General features: G+C 42.5%; 1 protein-coding gene across 1 annotated transcript; it reads left to right on the top strand.

The window, feature by feature from the left end:
* The first annotated feature begins 18,875 nt into the window (after positions 1-18,875).
* On the top strand, positions 18,876-22,660 carry Thbd (thrombomodulin). The gene has a single exon (XM_020178473.2). The coding sequence runs from the start codon at positions 19,116-19,118 to the stop codon at positions 20,997-20,999; it is 1,884 nt and encodes a 627-aa protein (XP_020034062.2). The 5' UTR covers positions 18,876-19,115; the 3' UTR covers positions 21,000-22,660.
* Positions 22,661-23,324: the final 664 nt, after the last annotated feature.

The following is a 23,324-nucleotide window of genomic DNA, read 5'->3' on the forward strand; positions in this document are numbered from 1 at the left end:
TACTGCTCCTTGCTCACTCTGAAGTGGGAGGAGAAGCTGACAGCACTTTTTACATTTTCTGTCTCCAATTTTGAAGGAGTTTCAGATGTGTATTTGTGTGGCAGATGGTGTTTCCATCTTTTGGAGGGTTGTTTGGCTAGGAGAGACTGCTCTCCTACAAGAAACATTAATTGCTAGGGGGGAATGGACTGAAAATAAAGAAGCCCAGGTCACTGTGTGGGCCACAAACAGCTGGGTTCAGACCACCCATACTGAAGAGTCTTGGGATGAGGCATCAAGGGACTGATCCTGGATCAGTTCTATGACTCTGCAGGAGAGACAGCAGGAGCTAACTCTGAAGGGGACAGCCACACACGTTTTCTATTTCCATTTTCCTCCTTCCCCTATCTCACATTCTACTTGTCATTAAAAAAAAAAAGAAAGAGAAAAGGAAAGAAAAAGAAGTAATGCAGCCCTGTGGATGGCTCGACTTTGGACTTCTCACTTCCAGAATTGTAAGACAATACATTTGTGCTGTTTTAAACCTCTTATTTTTGGTAATTGGCAATAGCAACAATAGGAAACTTACACACTTATCACAGTGTGTTTGCTCACTGCAAACAGGTATTTTTTATGTTTCATAAAATACTGTATGGTTCAGTAATGGGAGAGTGTGGATGTGCTCACTGAAGAGCAGCTAGTGCAAGTATGTGCCTAATGGTGTAGAGTTAGTGCCAATCTGCAGGACCAGTGGCCAAGCCCCCATTGGCAAGCTCACATGAACTAATTTGGGGGACTGAAACACCTGTTGGCAGCAGAAAAGACTGATCTGGCTAATTAACCAGAAGTGACACAGGTTATTCCTACACTGGAGGTGATGGGTTCAGAGCATGGAGAATGTCAAACATGGTCTGGCAACCTTCTAGAAGCTGCATGAGGAAGGATTCCCAAGCATCCAGTAGATGGGTCTCAGCCAAGATCTGGGGTACTTGAGATCTATAGTTCTATTGGGAGTCACATGGAAGCTTTTGTCCCTTTAACTGAAGGAATAGAACAGTATTTCTCTTTCTTCTAATAGTACAAAGCTGGTGGTCACCTCAATTCTTCCTTCTTATCTACAACTTCCTAAATATTCAATGTACTTTGCTTCTCCTTTCTCCTCCCTTCCTTCCTAGTCAATAACGTCCTTCACCCACCAGAATTTCTTAACAGTGATAAATATATCCACAATGGAAAAAAAAAAAAGACGGAGGACCCCCCCCCACACTCCTTCCCTACTGACGTCCTTACATTTGACAAACATACTCCTTGGTTGTCGGGGTCGTCACCTCCTAGCTCCATATCTTCTTTCAGCTAGAGAAAATTTTCATAAGCAAGGACTGCATCTTTTTTATTAATTTGTGAAGCAGAGGTTGGAAAACCATGGCCCACGAGCCCAGTCTCTCCCATAGCCTCCTTTTCTATGACCCATGTGCCAATATAAATAATTCTTGCATTTTAAATGTTTGGAAAAAAATCAAAAGAAGAAAATTATTTCATGGTATGTGAAAATTATAAAGATTTCACAGTCCATAAACAAAGTTTCATTGGAATATGGCCACATTTATTCATTTACATATTGTCTGTGCCAGGTTTTCTGTTACAAGGGCAGAGACCAAATGGCCTGCAAATGCTAGCACATTTGTTATCTGGCCCTTAACAGAAAAAAGTTTTCTGACCTCCGTTTTAAAGGATATGACATAATAAACTTAGAGAATGCTCTGTTTAATGATATTTGACTAAGAATAAGGGCCAGGCCTTGAAGTTGAAAGGCTTTAGCCAACAACAGGCAATCCCATAAATTACAATTAAACATTATTCAAGTTCATGCCATTTAGGCTATCACTTCGTTGCATGGAACAGAAACCTGATTTCAGATTGCAATCTAATGGGGGGAGGGTTATTTGTCTACCCTAGCAAGAAGTCCAGAAGTTGATAGAGCATGGCTGGATCTGTGAATTCTTAATATCTTTAGCATTCTGGATTCCTTCATCTCCCCCTCATTTATTTTATGTGACTTTCAGCTTCAAAATATTGATGCCTGTCCTACCTACTGTCCTTGTGCCAAATTCTACAAATTCCATTTATCTTGACTTAAATGTAGATTTTTTTACCATCCCATCAGGATAAGGTTTGAGATACCTATGCCTCAGTGATAAAAACTATAAAGGCCAAAGAAGGGAGACCCAGGCTCAAAGCAAAAAGTCCAAGAGGGAGAGATGGGGCTTTGCAGGCTACTTCATTCTTGAGCCATTGGTCCTCAAACCCTACACATCAGAATTCCCAGTAGAGCATGCTTCCACCAATGGCTGAGTCCAAGTCCCATAGTTTTTGATCCTGGAGGTCTGTGTTGGACACCAAAAATCTACCTTTCTGACAAGTTTTCTGAAATAGAGAAGATGCAAGACTATTGCTGGTGGAAGGCAAGGGGAGGAGCCAACACCCATGTAGGATGCTCGCTGAACCCCCTGGGTTGACCAGTTGGCTTTCTCCAACAGTCACTCTAGGGGAATGTATGCAGCAAATTTCTCTATATCTTCCCCCTAAGGATCTCTTGAACTGGCAGAATTCTGAAGGTATGGGATGAGACCAGAGATCCTGCATTGCTAATAAACTTCCAGATGAGAGGGTAGCTGCTGGTGTGGGACCACATACTGAAGAGCAAGGCTCTAGAGATGCCTGCTTCTCTTCTTCAGCTTGTACCACAGGAGGGTCATCCTCTTCCGATGCAAGCCACCTCCCAGTCTGCCAGAGGCAGTGATGCACCAGCATTTGGGGCAGGACATTCGCATCTTTGTTACTTCTACTGAGCCTAGGGGACTGACACATTTGAATGAAGTTCTCAGCTCCTTGGAAAGATGCTGTGTTAGCAATGGAAGCAGCAGCAACAGGAAGGGAAATAGAAGGCCAAATATTTTGTTTTCAGGAACTGATTAATTCTTAATGAAATGCAACTTCTAGACAGCAAGATAAAATATGAAAAGCTCAAGACTACAAGACAACAGCAGGGTCCACAACTTGAGAAAATACAGTTCTAATGTGTCTTTGGCATATTTCAAGTTCTGAGTTTACTAATTTTCAGCTGTTTGTATTTATTCTACTTGCACTAAAACCAGATGGGCTTTTAAATTTGCACCATTTTGCCAAAATTATCCTTTGCAGCTGTTGACTTCATGATTCTTCGGTGTCCAGCTGGTCATCAGAGACAGAAAAGTGACTACTGGCTCCAAGGAGGAAGCAGCCTTCCCCATAGTCTGCAGCATATGGATAAGAGTGCATCCACCAGCCCTCAATCCTGGAGGACCCTCGAAGGGACTCTGTCTGGAAAGCTGCATTTTGCTCTATGTATTGAAAGTCCTTTCTAAATGAGAATAAACCCCACAGAGAAGCCTTCACCAGTACCTCTGTAATCTGGTTTCAGATCACCCCAGTATTGAAAACATTCCCAATGATTTGGGTGTGGACTGAATGCCTCTCCATCCTTCCTTCCACCTTGCAACCACATGGTGGGTGGGCTGGCTCTGAGTGGAAGTGAGTTGGATCTGAAGCTCCCCAGTGAGGAGCTACTCCATTTCCCTTCCCCTTTCCACAAAGCACGATGGAGCCACAGTTACCCACAGGCCTGTAATGTCACAGGGATTTCTGAGTGATAGACTAAAATGTCAGCCATCTCTGGTGTCAGAGTAAATTCCCTCCCCTACAGCAGCTGTTCATGACAGCTACACTCCTGGAGGGCCTTCTGCCTGAGTGGAAGGTGACCCCAGTCAGTGATGTCAAACCATTCCATCAGCTTGTGCATACCCACCAAAAGTCTGTAGTTTCTACTCTGTAGTCCCCAGTCCTGGCTGAACCAGATGTTGATGAAAATACATTGTCTGCCTGCACCAGAATCTGCCAGTCCCTGAAAGAATTTAGTTCAATTTACTCAATGATGACTTCAGTAGAAAATATGGCTTTCAAATATTGACTCTTCCTAACACTAAGTTCTGGGGAAATTTGTTACATGGTGTAGATAATTGGTTGTATTGATCTTTACCAACACTACTGCTATTACACTTCACAAGCAGAGCTGAATGGTTACAGCTGAGATGGAAGGGTCTGCAAAGCATGAAATATTGATTCTGGTATTTTATACAAAAAATTACCAGCCCCTGTTCTAGGACATCTGCAGAATTCCTCTGGACACCTAGGTCCTAAGTGGTGTTCTTACTGCCTTGGCTTCTACCTTCCAAGAGATGTAGCAACTACATAGTAGTAGCATGGAGTGGAGATGGGACAGGTTTTTTCTTTTTGTTGCTTTCCTAGTATGATTTTCTTTTTTCTTTATTCATTTATTCATATGTGCATACATTGTTGGGGCCATTTCTCCCCCCTACCTCCCACCCCCTCCCCCTTCCCCCACCTCCCTCGCTTCTAGGCAGAACCTGTTCTGCCCCTTTCTCCACTTTTGTTGAAGAGAAGACATAAGCAATAATAAGAAAGACATAGCATTTTTGCTAGTTTGAGATAAGGATAGCTGTATAGAGATATTCCTAGCATTGCTTCCATGCACAAGTGTATTACAACCCGAATTGATTCATCTCTACCTGACCTTTTACTACTTCCCGGTCACCTTCCCATATTGACCTCTGTCATTTTAAGGTTACTGTCCTCTGCAGTGGGGACATCAAGCACTTTCAAGTTTTGGATTTCCTACCTTTCCCTATTTCTCCTGTATGTGTTCTCCCCTTAGAGTGTCACCCAAGTCTAATAATATTACTGCATTTGTTTTAGATCTAATGTCCACCTATGAGGGAGGACATATGATTTTTGGTTTTCTGAGCCTGGCTAACTTCACTTAAGATGATGTTCTCCAGTTCCATCCATTCACTTGTGAATGATAAGATTTCAGTCATCTTCACGGCTGAGTAAAATTCTATTGTTTATAAATACCACATTTTCTTAATCCATTCGTCAGTAGTGGGGCATCTTGGTTGTTTCCATAACTTGGCTATTGTGAATAGTGCTGCAATAAACATAGGTGTGCAGGTGCCTCCAGAGTGACCAGAATCGCATTCCTTTGGGTATATCCCCAGGAGTAGGATTGCTGGATCATATGGCAGATCTATGTTTGGTTTTTTAAGAAGCCTCCATATTGTTTTCCAGAGTGGTTGTACTAGCTTACATTCCCACCAACAGTATATGAGGGCTCCTTTTCCCCCACGTCCTTGCCAACATTTGTTGTTGGTGGTGTTTTTGATGATAGCTATTCTAATAGGGGTGAGGTGGAATCCTAGTGTGGTTTTGATTTGCATTTCCTTTATGGCCAGAGATGGTGAGCATTTTTTCATGTGTTTTTTGGCCATTTGAATTTTTTCTTTTGAGAAAGTTCTGTTTAGTTTAGTTGCCCATTTCTTTATTGGTTCATTGATTTTGAGGGCGTTTAGCTTTTTGAGCTCCCTGTGTATTCCTGTTATCAGTCCTTTGTCTGATGAATAGCTGGCAAATATTTTCTTCACTCTGTGGGTAATCTCTTCATTTCTTTTGTTGTGCAGAAGCTTTTTAATTTCACGTGGTCCCATTTATCCATATTTTCTCTTAGTTGCTGAGCTGCTGGGGTTGTATTGAAGAACTCCTTGCCTATACCTATTACTTCCAGAGTATTCCCTGCTCTTTCCTATACTAATTTCAGAGTTTTGGGTCTGATGTTAAGGTCCTTGATCCATTTTGAGTTGATGTTTCTGTTTTCTGCAGGCAGATAACCACTTTCCCCAGCAACATTTGTTGAAGGGGCTGTCTTTTCTCCATCATATGTTTTTGGCACCTATGTCAAAAATAAGGTGGGCAGAGCTGGGTGGATTCATATCTGGGTCCTCTATTCTGTTCCACTGTCTTCATATCTGTTTTTGTGCCAGTACCATGTTGTTTTTATTGCTATTATTACTTTGTAACATAGTTTGAAGTCGGATGTTGTGATACCTCCATCATTGCTCTTTTTGGTGAGTATTGCCTTGGCTATTCGCAGTCTCTGTGTTTCCAAATGAACTTTAGGGTAGATTTTTCAATCTTTGTGATGAATGTCATTGGGATTTTGATGGGAATTGAATTAAACATGTAGATTGCTTTTAGTAGTATAGCCATTTTTACTATGTTGATTCTACCAATCCATGAGCATGGGAGATCTTTCCACCTTCTGTAGTCTTCCTTAATCTCTTTCTTCAGAGGTTTGTAGTTCTCCTTGTAGAGGTCGTTCACATCCTTTGTTAAAGTTACACCTAGGTATTTGATTTTTTTTGAGGCTATTGTAAGTGGAATTGTTTCCATATATTCTTTCTCAGTTTGCTCGTTATTGGTGTATAGAAAAGCTAATGATTTTTGTAAGTTGATTTTGTATCCTGCCATCTTGGTGTAGCTGTTTATGGTATCTAGGAGTTTTGGGGTAGAGTTTTTTGAGTCTTTATGATATAGGATCATGCTGTCTGCAAATAGGGATATTTTGACAATTTCTTTACCTATTTGCATTCCTTTTATTTCTTCTTCTTGCCTAATATCTCTGGCTAGGAATTCCAGGACTATGTTGAATAGGAGTGGTGATAGTGGGCACCCTTGTCTCTTTCCTGATTTTAGGGAAAATGGTTTCAGTTTTTCTCTATTAAGTATGATGTTGGCTATGGGTTTGTCATATATAGCCTTTACAATGTTGAGGTACATTCCTTCTATTCCTAGTTTTCTTAGCGCTTTTATCATGAAGTGGTGTTGGATCTTGTCAAAGGCTTTTTCTTCATCTATTGAGATGATCAAGTGGTTTTTGTCTTTGCTTTTATTAATGTGCTGTATTACATTTATAGATTTGCATATGTTGAACCACCCCTTCATCTCTGGGATGAAGTCGACTTCGTCATAGTGAATCATCTTTCTGATATGTTGTTGGATTTGGTTTGCCATTATTTTATTGAGGATTTTTGCACCAATGTTCATTAAGGAGATTGACCTATAGTTATCCTTTTTGGAGATATCTTTGTTTGGTTTTGGGATGAGTGTAATATTGGCTTCATAGAATGAGTTAGGCAGTGTCCTTCCTTCTCTATTTCATGGAAAAGTTTAAGGAGGTATTAGTTTTTCTTTAAAGGGTCTGATAGAATTCAGCAGAGAATCCATCAGGTCCTGGACTTTTCTTTTTTGGGAGGCTCTTTATTGCTGCTTCAATTTCATTTTGTGTTATAGATCTGTTCAGGTGGTTAATAGCCTCTTGTTTCAATTTTGGATGGTCATAAGTATCTAGAAATTTGTCCATTTCTTCAAGATTTTCAAATTTATTGGAATATAGTTTCTCAAAGTAATCTCTGATGATTCCCTGGATTTCTGTGTTGTTTGTTATTATCTCCCCTTTTGCATTTCTGATTTTACTGATTTGGGTTTTTTCTCTCCTCATTATAGTCAGATTTGCCAGGGGTCTGTGAGTCTTGTTTATTTTTTCAAAGAACCAGATTTTTGTTTCATTGATTCTTTGTATTTTTGTTGCTGTTGTTTCTATTTCATTAATTTCGGCCCTTATTTTTATTGTTTGTCTCTTACTTGTTTTGGGTTTTGCTTGTTCTTCTTTTTCTAGGAGTTTGAGATGTAACATTAGGTCACTGATTTGAGATCTTTCTGTCCTTTAGTATATGCAGTCATGGCTATAAACTTTCCTCTTAGGACTCCCTTTGCAGTGTTGATGGGACAGGTTTTTACTACAGCACCTGATGGAACCTGTGGAATGAAAATCTGCCTTCTTGTGAAACATGTGCTGAAGAAACAGGTTCACTGAGTTCAGAAAGTGCAAAGACTCAGACTGTCCCAAATTCACAAAAGCAGCTTTCTAGTGAAGTTCATCAAAGCACATGAAACAGCAGGGTGCAGTGGCTCAAACCTGCTTGGGAAGATGGTTCGAAGCCAGCAGCCTGGGGTGAGGGGAAGTTTATAAGACCCCATCTCAACCAATGGCTAGATGCAGTGGTGCATACCTATCATCCCCAGCCACCTGGGGAAGCACAACCTGGCATAAAGGGGGATCTTATCTCAAAAATACCCAACACAAAAAGGGCTGACAGAGTGGCTCAAGTGGTAGAGCACCTTTCCAACAAATATGAGGTCCTAAGTCCAGCCCTCATTACTGCTTCCCTCCCACAAAACAAAAACAAACAAAAAACCATGGAAAGCAGAGAGCCAGGAGTTAGTCAAAATAGTTCCTATTTTGCATGAGACTGCAAAAATTATGTTATGTATCACTAACTAAATTACTTTAAACTCACTAGTTTTCAGCTGCTCAGAAGTAAAGTTATCTTCATTAAGGGTTGGAGACTTTTACCTATGATGAAATATATCCTTTTTTTGTAGCAAATATAAGAAATACAGAGGACATTAAAAATTATTTGCTATGCTTCAAGCCAGAGATAATTTATGTGTGTGTTTATTCAATTACATGCATTTTTTTCTAAGTCAGATGAATCTATTTCCAGTTTGTATCAATCATAATCTATTCAATATGCTTATGCCAATATGTTCAGCTTTCTAATTTTCAAAAAAGATTAAAGTGAGCAATAAATATGTGCAGTTAATGACAGATATTTTTCATTGCTGAATTTCTCACATTTAATATGCTTGAAGTATATATTACAATGTACTTTTGTAAAGTAACATCAAAATATATAGCTCCCATTTCTCCTAGCTAAAGAAGTTATGTTTCCTGCACATGTTTCACTTTTAAGCTTCTCCTCCTGCATACATTTGAGCTCTGAACTAGTCCAACAGGAACTGTTTTCCAGGAGTCAAAGCACATTTGACATTTTTCAAGTAACACTTTTGAATTTCTTGGCTCTCTTGTAAGCACTGTCTTCAAGGACAACATTTTTGACCCTTCCTTTCAAATATCCATTATGTTTTTAATTAAAATACAATCTCCTGCAAAGAATTAATATGTAAAAAATAAAAGGGGAGTGTAACACAGCATAAATGCATCTTGACAAAATATTCTAGAAGCTTCTATTTGGCTAACAGAGCTAGCTCTGTGCTTTTAAAATTTTGTCATTCTTAATTCAAGGATACCAATACAATTTATCTTCACCAATCTCTTCCTTAAACTTAGTATATCCTTTCCTTCTAAAGAAAAGAAAAGCAAATACCAACACCAGTGTTAGCAGGGTGAAGACTGTCACCAATGAAAGTCACAGATATTTTATACCACAATCCGGTTGTTGTGATCTCTCAAAATATTTTTTATGTTGACCACCACTTTAAAATGATGATTTTTAAGTCATGCACTCACAGGACTGTGATTTAAGACATCCATAGAAGAACATTCTTTGATGCCACAATCTTGTTTGTTCTTGACAATTTGATAACTTATCATTGTGATGGCTTCCTTTGGAATTCTGTATATTTTATCATGTGCTTATTTAAAATATTATTCTGAAAAGGGGTCCACAGGCTTCACTCAATGGCACAGATGCTTGCTCACTTCTTGCTCACTACCTATTGGTCTAAGCAGAGATCACCATCCCCAGCCACATAAATGTGTGAGACAGGAGCATTGGTCAGCAGGCTGGGCATCTAGGGGCTTCCTCTTAGTTTCTTTTCTCAGAATAAGTCTCTTCTGGAGACAGAATGCATCAGGATGTCAGAATGAGATGACAAAGATAGTAGCTCTTGAATTTACCAGACATACAATCCTCTCTAGTCCCACTATGGACCACACTGGAGAGCCAGCCCCAGGCAGGTCACCAGGCATCTGTGAGCTTCCTTTGGCTTCTGTAGAAATCCACTGAGGCAGTCGATGGGAAGTGCTGCTGAAGGTGGATAGTTACTGGTCTCCTTTCCTGCTTCATACCATAAAACTCCAAACAACAGGAAAAGGCTCAGAGATGGACTTGGTAGTGTCCATGTTCTACTATTCCAGTTCTAATTCTTTATTAATTAGGAAATATATTGTCTTCTTTTTGTATAATTCACCCATTTATAATGTATAATTTAATGACTTGCAGTGTATCTACAGTCGTAAAACCACCATCACAATCAGTTAAACCTATTTTCATTACCTAGCAAAGAAACTCATACCCATCAGCAATCATTCCTCAATTCCCCCATACTCTCAGTTCTAAGGTAGACAATAATCTAATGTCCGTTTTTTCAGATTGGTCTATTCTGGGCGTTTTATGAACAACTGAATCATTTGTGACTTCTTTTACTTTGCAGATTGTTTTCAAGGTTTATCCATGTCATGCATGAATCGGACTCCACGCTTTTTTCATTGCCAAACATTCCAGTGTATGGACAGAGCACAAAATATCCATCCATTCATCATTCGGTGGATACTTGGGCTTTTCTACTGTTTTGCTACTAAAAATAATGCAGTTATGAACATTTGTGTGTGAGTTTTTATGTAAAACTATATTTTATTTTCCCTTGAGTATTTACCTAGAAATAGAATAGCCAGATCATGTGTAACTGTTAACACCTCAAGGAACAGCCAAACTACTTTCTTTTTTAAATTTTATTTTTATTTTTATTGTTGTTGTACTGAGAGTACATTATGACATTAACAAAAGTTCTTATAATATCATACCTGAATTCACCTTTGTCCTCTCCTATCCCACATTCCTGGAATAGTTTTAACAGGTCTCATTTTTCAATTTTCAGGCATGAATACATAATATTTTCACCACATTCACCCTTCTACACCCTTTCCTTAGATCCTCTCCCCTCCTAGTAGTACCAACCCCAGACAAGACCTGTTTTACCTTCCTGTTCTCCATTTTTGAAAAAAAAAAGGTCCTTTTTGTTTATTTGTTTGCTTAAAGTAGCTAGCTATCAGGGTGTTTCATTGTGGCATTTCCATATACATATGTATTAGAACCCAGTTGGTTCATTTTTTTTCCCCTTCTACGGTAATCTTCTTCTGGAGATAGCAGGTTTAAAAATTCTATATTCATTCTTGTATATTCACCTCCTTAACTTCCTTCTTTTGCTCTCCCCCTCTCGTATGTGACCTCCCCTTAGCATGACCTGTTTTTCATAACGTTGTTTGTATTTTTATTGGCCCTATATGCCACATATGAGAGAAAATGTGGCTTTTGGCCTTCTGAACCTGGCTAACTTCACTTAAAATGATGTTCTCCAGTTCCATCCCTGTTCTTGCAAACTACAAAATTTCATTCTTCTTTATGACTGTATAAAATTCATCAAACTATTTTCCAGGGCAGTTGCACTACTATACATCTCCACTGGCACTGGACGAGGGTTCTGATCTCTCAGCATCCCTACCAACACGTACTACCTATCTCCTTTATTACAGCTGCTCTGGTGGTGTGAAGTAGTATCCCATTGTGGTTTTGATTTTCACTTCTCTGTTAAGTATCTTTCCATGTGCTCACTGGCCTTCCATGTACATTCTTAGAGGATCTTTTTAAATCCTTTGCCCTAGTTCTAATTGGGTTAGCTATCTTCTTATTGCTTTTGAAAGTTATTTTTATATTCTAGATTCAACTTCCTTGTCAGTTACATGATTTGCAAATATTTACTCTAATTCTCCTATTCTATGGTATCTATGTATTTTCCTTGAAGCACAAGAGTTTTTAAGTTCAGGGATGTCCAGTTTGTGTTTTCTTTTGTTGCTTGTGCTTTTTGATGTCATAAGTCAAGAAATCATTGCCTCATGAAATACAATTGATTTTTGTATATTGACCATATTTCTTTGCAACACCTGAAATCCCTCGGTAGCTTCTCATAGCTTCTCCAGTACAATATTAAATAGAAGTGGCAAGAGCAGACATCCTTGTTTGGTTTATGATTTTAGGGGAAAAGATTTCAGCGTCCCACCGCTAATTAGCTATCTGTGTTTTATAAAAGCAACACATTTTCTTTTACAAAGTATGGGCCCCTAAAAAATTGCCTGTTTTGATCTTGTTTCTTGAAGAAAGTCTGGGGAAAGCCAAATTTTAGCAAAATACTTGCTTTTCTATGTAGGCATGCTGTTATTTTAACTAATACTTGCTCAACCAGCATTTAGTTTTCCGCCCTTAGATTTCTGTATTGCTGCATAGCCACAGACACTTCATTTTCATATTTGTATTTTAGTAGTTATGGTTTGTAATATGGTGAAGGTATGGATGGGGTTTTCACAATGTCCTTGAGGCCCCTTCTGCCTCTGGACTCCTCTTCATGTCTGTTTTAACATGTTCACATGTTTACTTTCCGTACAAAGGATTGAAGTCTCTCCACTGCCCACATAGTTGATATAGCTTCTTCCATAGAGATTAAACTGAAACTCCCAACTAAAAAAGCCAGACTTCCTGGGTGGGTATGAGTGAGCACAGAAGCTTTGCATAAAGTTTTTCATCAGTAGTACCGTCTGTCTGTTATTTGTTGACACTGACTAGCCATTGTGTTTCAAGAAACCGTAAGTATGCATTGTCTGTGGAATTTTTACAAGCTTATACATTGGATATTTTTATCTTTGAGTTTTTTTTTTTTTTTTGCAGAGAGGAGCATGAGTGTGCGAGGATGAGGGGAGGTGATGGAGAATACATAAATTTAAGAAATTAGCCAAATTAGCTGGTATGTGTCAAAATCAAGGCTCAGATGTCCTTCTCCATGTTGTTCTTTCATCCTAACATGGGCCGGTCAATCTTAGTTTCACTAAGTACTAGCCCTGTGACTTTGGGAAGTAACTTATTCTCTTTAGCTTTCAGCTTTCACTCCTGGGATATGAGGAAATTAATAATGGGTGCCTCCAGAGCAAACTGGGAGCCTAAGTCAGGGCATACTTCCCTGGATATCTTCAATTTTTTCCTTATACTTCATTTGGTTCTCGAGGTTTTGTTTTTTCTTTTCCTACACTTGCTCATTGTATAATTGGCAAAAATGCTTGGCTAAAATTAATCCAATAGACATTCAGTGAGTTTATGGTGGGGACTAGGAACCATGACAGGACACTGAAAGCAGTCAGAGGCTGAATTCAAATTCTAGGAAAGTGTGCTTCGTTTTAGCTAAAATTTGTTAATAGTTACTATGGTTCAATCATTCTAAATACTTTGCAGGCATAACTCATTTAGTTCTCATAATAACTCTTTGAAGAGGGGGCTATCATAATTCCCATCATACAGTTGAGGAAACTGAGGTACCGACAAGCCTGGTTTCTTGGTGAAGCTTATAATTAGAAAAAAAAAAAACTCTTAAATGGTGGAACTGGGACTCAAATACAGCCAACATGGTTCCAAAGCCTTCACTCTTAATAATGTTTGAGGCTCTGAGGTCCTCCATCCTTGACTTTGCAGGCTAACATGAGAAAATCACCCTGCAGGGGGTACAAAGAAATATCCATGAACAGATGCTCAAATAATTCCTGGATACTGTCTGCACAAGGCATGCTGTTAAGTGAGTGAGGATATACGGATATATTAAGAACTATGCCTCACTCTCAAAACCCAGAGTGTGACTGTAGTAAAGAGTGTGGTGAAAAAAGTAGTCTACATGTTTAATGCAATTCCCACCAAAATCCCAATGACATTCGTTAAAGAGATCGAAAAATCTACCGTGAAATTTATATGGAAACACAAGAGGCCACGAATAGCCAAGGCAATACTCAGTCAAAAGAACAATGCAGGAGGTATCACAATACCTGACTTCAAACTATATTACAAAGCAACAACAATAAAAACAGCATGGTACTGGCACAAAAACAGACATGAAGACCAGTGGAACAGAATAGAGGACCCAGATATGAAGCCACACAACTATGACCAACTTGCCTTTGACAAAGGAGCTAAAAATATACGATGAAGAAAAGACAGCCTCTTCAACAAAAACTGCTGGGAAAACTGGTTAGCAGTCTGCAAAAAAACTGAAACTAGATCCATGTATATCACCCTATACCAAGATCAACTCAAAATGGATCAAGGATCTTAATATCAGACCACAAACTCTAAAGACCCCAAACTCTTTCCTACAGGAAAGAGTAGGAAATACTCTGGAATTAGTAGGTATAGGTAAGAACTTTCTCAATGGAACCCCAGCAGCACAGCAACTAAGAGATAGCATAGATAAATGGGACTTCATAAAACTAAAAAGCTTCTGCTCAACAAAAGAAATTGTCTCTAAACTGAAGAGAACACCCACAGAGTGGGAGAAAATATTTGCCAGCTACACATTAGACAAAGGACTGATAACCAGAATATATATATATATATATATATATATATATATATATATATATATACAGGGAACTTAAAAAACTAAATTCTCCCAAAATTAATGAACCAATAAAGAAATGGGCAAGTGAACTAAATAGAACTTTCTCAAAAGAAGAAATTCAAATGGCCAAAAAACACATGAAAAAATGCTCACCATCTCTAGCAATAAAGGAAATGCAAATTAAAACCACACTAAGATTCCACCTCACCCCTGTTAGAATAGCCATCATTAGCAACACCACTAACAACAGGTGTTGGCGACGATGCGGGGAAAAAGGAACCCTCTTACACTGCTGGTGGGAATGTAAACTAGTACAACCACTCTGGAAAAAAATTTGGAGGCTACTTAAAAAGCTAAACATTGATCTACCATATGATCTAGCAATACCACTCTTGGGGATATACCCAAAAGACTGTGACACAGGTTACTCCAGAGGCACCTGCACACCCATGTTTATTGCAGCACTATTCACAATAGCCAAGTTATGGAAACAGCCAAGATGCCCGACTACTGATGAATGGATTAAGAAAATGTGGTATTTATACACAATGGAATTTTATGCAGCCATGAAGAAGAACAAAATGTTATCATTCGCCGGTAAATGGATGGAATTGGAGAACATCATTCTGAGTGAGGTTAGCCTAGCCCAAAAGACCAAAAATCATATGTTCTCCCTCATATGCAGACATTAGATGAAGGGCAAACACAACAATGGGATTGGACTTTGATCACAAGATAAAAGCGAGAGCACACAAGGGAGGTATGAGGATAGGTAAGATAAAACTAGACAGCATTTGTTGCCCTCAATGCAGAGAAACTAAAACAGATACTTTAAAGCAACTGAGGCCAATAGGAGAAGGGGACCAGGAACTAGAGAAAAGGTGAGATCAAGAAGAATTAACCTAGAAGGTAACACACATGCACGGGAAATCAATGTGAGTCAACTCCCTGTATAGCTATCCTTATCTCAACTAGCAAAAACCCTTGGTCCTTCCTATTATTGCTTATACTCTCTCTACAACAAAATTAAAGATAAGGGCAAAATAGTTTCTGCTGGGTATTGTGGGGGTTGGGGGAGAGGGAAAGGGTGGTAAGACAGGGGGTAAGGAGGGGGGGAGAAATGACCCAAACATTGTATGCACATATAAATTAAAAAAAAAGAAAAAAAAAGTAAAAACAGTAAAAAAAAAAAAAAGAAAATATATTTCCAAAGAGCAAAGTTAAAAAAAAAAAAGAGTGTGGTGTACAATACTAGTCAACTCCCTGTATAGCTATCCTTATTTCAACTACCAAAAACCCTGTTCCTTCCTACTATTGCTTATACTCTTTCTTCAACAAAATTAGACATAAGGGCAAAATAGTTTCTGCCTGGAAGAGAGGGGGTGGGGAGAGAGAGAGAGGGTGAGGTGGTTAAGAGAGGGAGTGGGGGGAAGGGGGAAGAAATGATCCAAACATTGTATGCACATATAAATAAAAAAAAAGAGTGATGGTGTGCATGTGATTACTTATAAAGCAGAGAGACAGAGGTGAGGGGTATTAGTAGAAAGTCCTACTTCTGAAAGTTTACAGAGATCAGTTCTGCTTTGTTTGCCCAGATCACTTGCAGAGAAGGCAGCTTGTCGAGTGGGACTTGGAAGAAGGGAAAGATTTCATAGGCAAAGACAAGCATGTTCCTGGAGGGGAAGGTATGAGCCACAGAACGGAAGTGACACAGGATGGCAGCATTCTTCTGACAGGAAGCAGAAAACTGTCTTGTGGGAACCTTTTAGCATTTATGAGGACCAGTAGAACTGAAGCTGTGTGAGAAGGTGGGGTGCAGGTTCTGGATCCAAATCCCAGTGCAGTCTCTTGAGAGCAAATTCCCTCATTTGTGATCAGGAAGTAGAGCAAAATGATGAGCATCTTCAGGGAGGAGGGGAGTGTCAAGGAGCTGGATTTGTCTCTGTAGCTGTGGGCAGCATGGAGAGAATGTGACTATCAGATGATATTGTCAGGGGGTGAAGACTGAAAGAGAATAGAAGCAATGAACAGAGTTGGGGGCCAAATTGTGTCAGCATAAATTGATGAGGCAGTGAGGAGGGGAAGGACAAAAAAGAAACTGATCAGTCTGAGGCAGAGGTGAAGGATGAAGTCAAAGACAGATGCATGGTTTCAAACTGGGTGACTCAAATGTTGACACAGATACAAGGATTGGATTGAGATTCCCTTCTAGGACATCTCCTCCCTAGTTTTTTTGCAAGGGGAATGGGTGAGGTCACCCAAGGCTGGGATGCACAGAGAGATAGGTGACAACTCCAGGAATAACCAGGGGGAAGTGGGCACCCTAGTGGTACAGGAGGGCCAGAGGGGCTGCCCCAAAACTCATAGGAGAGGAGGGAAAGATCACATGTATATCCAAACTCCCAGAAGGAGAAACCTTGAGAATGGTTAGGGGTTAAGAGTGCAAATGTTCAAAGACATTTGGCAGGATGAAGACTGAAAACTGGTTCTTGGGGTTAGAATTTAGGACACAATGGACATTTAGGACATTCTTTGGGGAGACTGTTTCAGCAGTAAAACAGCTCTTTTCTGTTATTCCCATTCCGTTAGTACATTTTTGTTTCTGATATGGAACCTTCCGCACCTCCTACTTATGGGGCTGGTCCAAGTTTCCCACGCATCGAGTCCATTGCGGACTCACTGGGGCTATTCACACATTCCCAGTTGTTTTCTTTTTCCTTTAGAGACACTAATGGGCTCAAGGAAACATGGATAGGAAGCCCAACCAAAGATGATGGTGGTGAATTTAGATTGAGACCAGCCTGATGTGGGGCAGGCCTGATCCTTGAATGTCTCTCAGTCCCTTTCCCAGCTTGCAAGATCAGAAGGTCTCCCCCCTCTTAGAAGGATGCCACCCCTCGTTCGATGCCCGGCTGTTCCAGCCTTGAAATGCTTAGTGATTGAACAAGCGCCCCACATGGACACTCTGCAGATTGTGCAGCGGGTCCTGTCCCTTGTCATGGCACAACCACCCGGGGAATTTCCCTCACTTTTGGAGGGTTTTCAACAGTGCTCCAACAAGGTTTCAGCCCATATCAGAAGATTACGAGTTCCCTCGAGGTGACAGCGCCACTCTCAAATCCAATGTTCTTTGCTTCCTCTTGAGGGCCCGGGTCCCGGAGGTGCGGTTGAGCACATTCCCAGATCTCGGCTTTCAGAAGCGCCCTTAAGGTTTTCCTTGTCCCTGAGCTGGGGCCGCTTTGACGCCACACAGCCATCCTTGGTCGAATACTCGGAAGTTCTGCAGGTTCTCACTTTCCGTCTCCGGCATCGGAGGGTGTAGGGAGGGAGGTCGTACCTGCTTCCCTTCACTTTCTCAGCGTCCACGCCGCGCACCTGGTTACTGCCCTGCTTGTAAGCACAGTCTAGTCTATCTGTGCTTGTCTTTCTCCCGTGAGGACGCCACAATCTGTTAAAGTCCCTCATCTACCGAACCAGGGAAGCAAGGCACACAGGTAAGCTGTGGAATACACTCCAAGCTTCTCGAAGCTGAGTTTCCTGTCCTAGGGTGAGGTTTCCAAGTTGCCGGCACTCTAAACCCTTTTTAGCAGGACCTATTTGGGGTCCTCCAACTTCATTCGCTTTGTTTAGAGTTCAACAGCGCCGCCTCCTGGAACTTAGATGGGAGTGACCATCGCGCCAGGTTGGCATAGAGTGTTTTTTTAAAAGTTTGCCACTCTCCGCTTCGTTTTGGACCCACCCCTCCACATTCTTGCCAAATGAATAAGCAGATAAGATCAAAAGTGACAGATTCCATCCGCTCCTCCCAGCTCCCCCGCATCCTGCCGATCGTAGTACTGCCCCCCATTCAATGCTCTTTGTGGAACAAGTGTCATTTATATGCAACTCTGTGTCATTTCGGCCCCTTGAAATGGAAATCATCAAGAGATCCAAGTACGACCCATAGCACGTTCCCGCAGGGGCTCCCCGCCAACTTCTTTGGGGGGTGAGAGATGGACTTGTCTAAAGACAAACAAACCAGACTAACTCGCTCCCTGACACTCCCGACCCCACCACATTTGTCAGAAATTCTCCTGCCACCACTTGGAAAGAGCACAGGATCTCAGAGCCCTGAGTGTTCATGCAACTTTCCCACGCGACGATACGGGGCGTGGCCTTGGTATAACCCAGAGAGTCGTAGTCCCTAGCAAGCTGTGAGCTAAGGATGCGGGTGGGAGTGGGAGAGCACTGGTGTTAGACCAGTTCCCTCCACTTCGCCCTGTAGTCGTCCCAGCCACATAAACTGTTCTCCGGGACCAAGCGCTCCTCGTTTTTCCATAACCAGGAGCCCTGAACCCCGGGTTTGGGTTCATCGCTCTCCTATCGATGGTTTTAATGGAATGCCACACCCTAAACAACCCGCTGCTAATGTCCTCTTTCTTGCCCAGCAACCCCTCCTAGATTCTGCAGGTGTTAGGCACAGAAATCCACCTCTCCCCATTTAAAGCCCACTTCTGGGTTTCTTGTTCCTAGAATCCGGTAATACAAGCTTTCCTTGAAATCGATGGTGATGTTTTTGGGGGAAGGGAAAAGGAAAGAGGGTTAAGGCATTAAGGAGGAGCTGCACGTGCTGGGCCCCAAGTGGTGGGGGCGGGAACTATCGCCTTGCTAAAGGGGATGCTCTTCTTCCGTGGCGCGGGTGGGCCCCGCCCGAGGACCTCCCTGCACGCTGGTTGGGTTTACTCATCCCAGCGAGGTGATCCCAGGCAAGAGGGCGGGCGCTAGGCGACCGGAGAACCCAGTAATCCGAGAATGCAGCATCAGCCCTTCCCACCAGGCACTTCCTTCCTTTTCCCGAACGTCCAGAGAGGGAGGGCCGTGCATTTATAAACTCAGGCCCCAGCGGACCCGACATGTCAGAGGCTGCCTTGCCTGGACATCGCGCCGCGGCCAGAAGTGTCTGGACTGGGATCCACGCTTTCGGTTGTCGCCAGCGGTGCCCCGCGTCCCTTTGCCCCTGCCGGGTTTCCACCAGGTTGCAGCGTCTTCGCTTGCACACAGCACCCCTAGACAGTATGCTCTGGGTTCTCCTTTTCGGAGTGCTGGCTCCGGCCAGTCTGGGGTTCTCAGTACCAGCAGAGCTGCAGTCCAGTGGCAGCCAGTGCGTCGAGCACGAGTGTTTCGCGCTTTTCCGGGGGCCCTCGACTTTCTTCGCTGCCAGCCAGGCCTGCGAAAGCCTTCAAGGACACCTGATGACTGTGCGCTCTTCGGTGGCTGCCGATGTCATCTCCCTGCTGCTGAGCGATGACAGCGGCGTCGGCCCGCGCCTCTGGATCGGTCTGCAGCTTGCACAGGGTTGCGTCAGCCCGGGGAATCTCGAACCCCTGCGTGGCTTCCAGTGGGTTACAGGAGACCACAACACCAGCTATAGCAGGTGGGCGAGGCTCGACGGCGACAGGGCACCACACTGCGGCCCTCTGTGTGTCACCGTCTCGGTGGCAACCAACGCTGCCCCTGGTGAGCCTACTTGGGAGGAGCAGCAGTGCGACGCAGAGGCTGATGGCTTCCTCTGCGAGTTTAACTTCGCAGCCTCCTGCAGGCCCCTGGCGGTGGATCCCCGCTCTGCCCATATCTCCAGCACCTATAGTACCCCGTTCGGGGCCCGCGACACAGACTTTCAGGCGCTGCCAGTGGGCAGCTCCGCTGCAGTGGCACCCCTCGGCTTAGAGTTGGTGTGCACGGTGCCTCCTGGTGCTGCTGAGGCGCGCTGGGATCGGGAGGCGCCTGGTGCTTGGGACTGCAGCGTGGAGAATGGCGGCTGCCAGTACGCTTGCAACGCCAGCGCTGGGGCTCCTAGCTGCCTCTGCCCAGGCGACACCGCCCTGCAGGCCGACCAGCGCTCCTGTGCAGCACCAGCCGTGCAATCGTGCAACGACCTCTGTGAGCACTTCTGCTTTCCCAACTTCGATGTGCCAGGCTCCTACTCGTGTATGTGTGAGACGGGTTACCAACTGGCAGCAGACCAGCACCGATGCGAGGACGTGGACGACTGCATGCTGGTACCCAATCCGTGCCCGCAGCGCTGTGTCAACACGAAGGGTGGCTTCGAATGCCTTTGCTATGCCGGCTATGAACTGGTGGATGGAGAGTGCGTGGAGCTTGTGGACCCGTGCTTCGGGGCTAACTGCGAGTACCAGTGCCAGCCATTGAGCCAAACTGACTACCTCTGCATCTGCGCAGAAGGCTTCGCGCCCAACCCACAGGAGCCACACAGGTGCCAGATGTTCTGCAATGAGACCACATGCCCCGCCGACTGCGACCCCAACAACCCAGAAACCTGCCAGTGCCCAGAAGGCTACATCCTGGACGAGGGTTCCGTGTGCACGGATATCGATGAGTGCAGCAATGACTATTGCCCTGATGAGTGCCGCAACCTCCCTGGCTCCTATGAATGCATCTGTGGGCCGGACTCCGCCTTTCCCGGCCAAGTTGGCACCGATTGTGACCCAATCCCAGTGAGTAACACTGAGGACAGCGGAGGCTCTGGGGAGCCCCCAGACAGCCCAACACCCAGCTCCACTTTGAGTCCCCCGCTCGCGGGGCCCGTTCATTCGGGCGTGCTCATTGGCACCTCCATAGCTAGCCTGTCCTTGGTGGTGGCACTTTTGGCGCTCCTCTGCCACCTTCGCAAGAAACAAGGCACTGCGCGTGCCGATCTGGAGTACAAGTGTGGGTCACCTGCCAAGGAGGTAGTGCTGCAGCATGTGAGGACTGAGAGGACGCTGCAGAAACTCTGAGGGTCTCCCTCCGGGGCCCAGGGCGTTAGCGTGGCTTTTCCTCCTTCTTGTGACTTTCCCCTCTCCCTGGCCTCGCTTTATTCTCTGGCTACTCAAAAACATCCTAGCTGGCATGGCACCTGGAGAAGACCCTTCCCAGTACTCCCATGTGTAGCTGGAGAGGGGAGGATGGAAAAGAGAGCTCCATATTCTTCTATGATGCCACTGGACAACTGGGCAACAGTGGCAGATTTACAATGAAGACACAGACTGCAAAGTGTCCCAGGGGCACAGAAAGGGTGAGCCCTATTGGTCTGTAGCTTTGGGAACCAGACCTTGACACTGTGGGCTAGTTATGATGAAGATATTTATTTTTTTAAGTATTTAGGATTTTTTCTTTCCTTTAGTTTTCCCCTACATGTATGTCTCCAATATCCACTTTGCATTTTACATCTCCTTCCCCATACCCATATGTGACCCCACTTCTTTGCTCCTAGCTGTCTATACAGGCAGAACTTCTATGTGAAACAAAAACAAAAACACTAAAACAAAAAAACTTGAGTATTTTCTTTATCAGCAGCCTTGCTAACTTGTTCTGAAATGTCAGGTTTCCCGAGCAAAATAATTTTAAGAGCAGTAAAAATGTGACGGGTGATCAATGAATTAATATTGCTAGACTATCATAAAGTTAAATCCAAGGAGCTTTTTTAAAATTTTCATTTTTTAAAACAGTGAGCTTGGGTTTTATTATTGTTGTTGCTTTTATTTGAACTGAAAAAATAATTATTGTCCAGCTTTTTATAGTTTCCTTTATTTTCTTTTTCCTTCATTATTATCGCTAATTTTGGGCAGTGTTGAAAATGTTCAGGGGCTTGCTTTAGACTGAGAGAGAGAAATGCCTACCAAGAGACAGCTTAAGAAAGTTTTGAGTTTCATGCCAATCCGTCAGCTGTTCTGTCCCTTGTAGTCCTAAATGAAAGCAGCTGTACTGATTTGGAGGGAGAGTAGATTTGGGAGGTTGGGAATGGAACCTGGAGGATGCCAAATTAAGACCTTACATTAATGAGGCCCTTGGAGAATGTGTTTCACTTCAGAGGGAACTTGTAGCTCTGGCCATTTGAAGGTGGTCACTGGACAATAAATAGGGCCTCCCATGGGAGCTAGTTAGAGATGAAAGATCCTAAGTGCCTCCTCACCTAGTTCATGAGAAGCTTCAAATCTGCAGAGGCTTTTCCCCATCAGTCATTTGAGGACAACTGTTCTAGTCAATTTCCAACTTTCTGGAGAACATTAAATATGGGTCAGTAATCAGTAATGGGCCAACTTACACCTTTTTTTTTTCTCAAGAAACTGAGGAATTTTTATTGCACAGCTTTACTTTCTGTTGTTTTCTGTTTGTTTGTTTGTTTGTTTTAAAAGATTAGGTACACACCTCTATATATTGCCATACAGGGTCAAGAAGGTCTTTGGTTCAACTAAGCTAGGAATGAAGTCATGCTTCAGTGTATGGAAAAAAATGTATCATATAAGTGTATCTTTTGTAAGGCAAAGGTTTTTCTCTACTGTTTTGTAAACTCAGCATATTTTTGTACATAGTTATTTATTTATTGGAGTTAAACTAGAACACAGGCAAAACCCTTGCTTATGATGTCACTTGTACAAAATAAACAAGTTACAATGTTCTCTTGAGTTGTATGTCTATTCACTTTTCCCTCCCCAGCCTCCTAATTTTATGTCATTAAATGTGACATATAAACAATCCAAATGCCAGCATTAAAAGCTGGTCTGCACCCTACTACTCACGCCAGCTCTTCATGGTACCATCTCTAACTTTCAAATATCTTTCCTGAGAGGAGATTATTTTCAGTGTAGATGGAGTTCATGGTATCTGTGCATACTAATACTAATTTTTTCTTTCTGTAACCATAACAACTTCATACATTGTGACTTGTGACTGTTTCCAAATACATTCTAGGATTATCCATTGGGATGCATTACATAAACATATCCTTCCTGGGGGATCTCTAGAGTCCCAACCTGTGACCAAGGTTTGGCACTATCTCCTTTCTGAGATAGCCAAATTCAAAGTAGCCATGAAGAGTCGGTGGCTCAAATTTAACTGATCATTTCTAAATACCAAGGTCTCTTCCAGTGTTAAGTCAATCTCATCTCTATTGGAGATTAGAAATACTGTCTTCATGGCATAGATTGCTTGAATCCTTTGCCTGGAAAAGTAGAGCTGGTTAAATTTTACATGTAGGGTTAGAATAAAAGTTTTCATAAAGCAGACATGAGAAAAAATGGAGTTCAGATAAATATTCAAGTATTTTATACATTTAGATATGG

The sequence above is a fragment of the Castor canadensis genome, chromosome 5 (genome assembly GCF_047511655.1).
Source record: "Castor canadensis chromosome 5, mCasCan1.hap1v2, whole genome shotgun sequence".
Taxonomy (NCBI): Eukaryota; Metazoa; Chordata; class Mammalia; order Rodentia; family Castoridae; genus Castor; species Castor canadensis.

What these genes read in the sequence shown, in the direction of transcription:
- Thbd (XM_020178473.2), top strand. Translation starts at nt 19,116, where the DNA reads ATGTCAGAGGCTGCCTTGCCTGGACATCGCGCCGCGGCCAGAAGTGTC.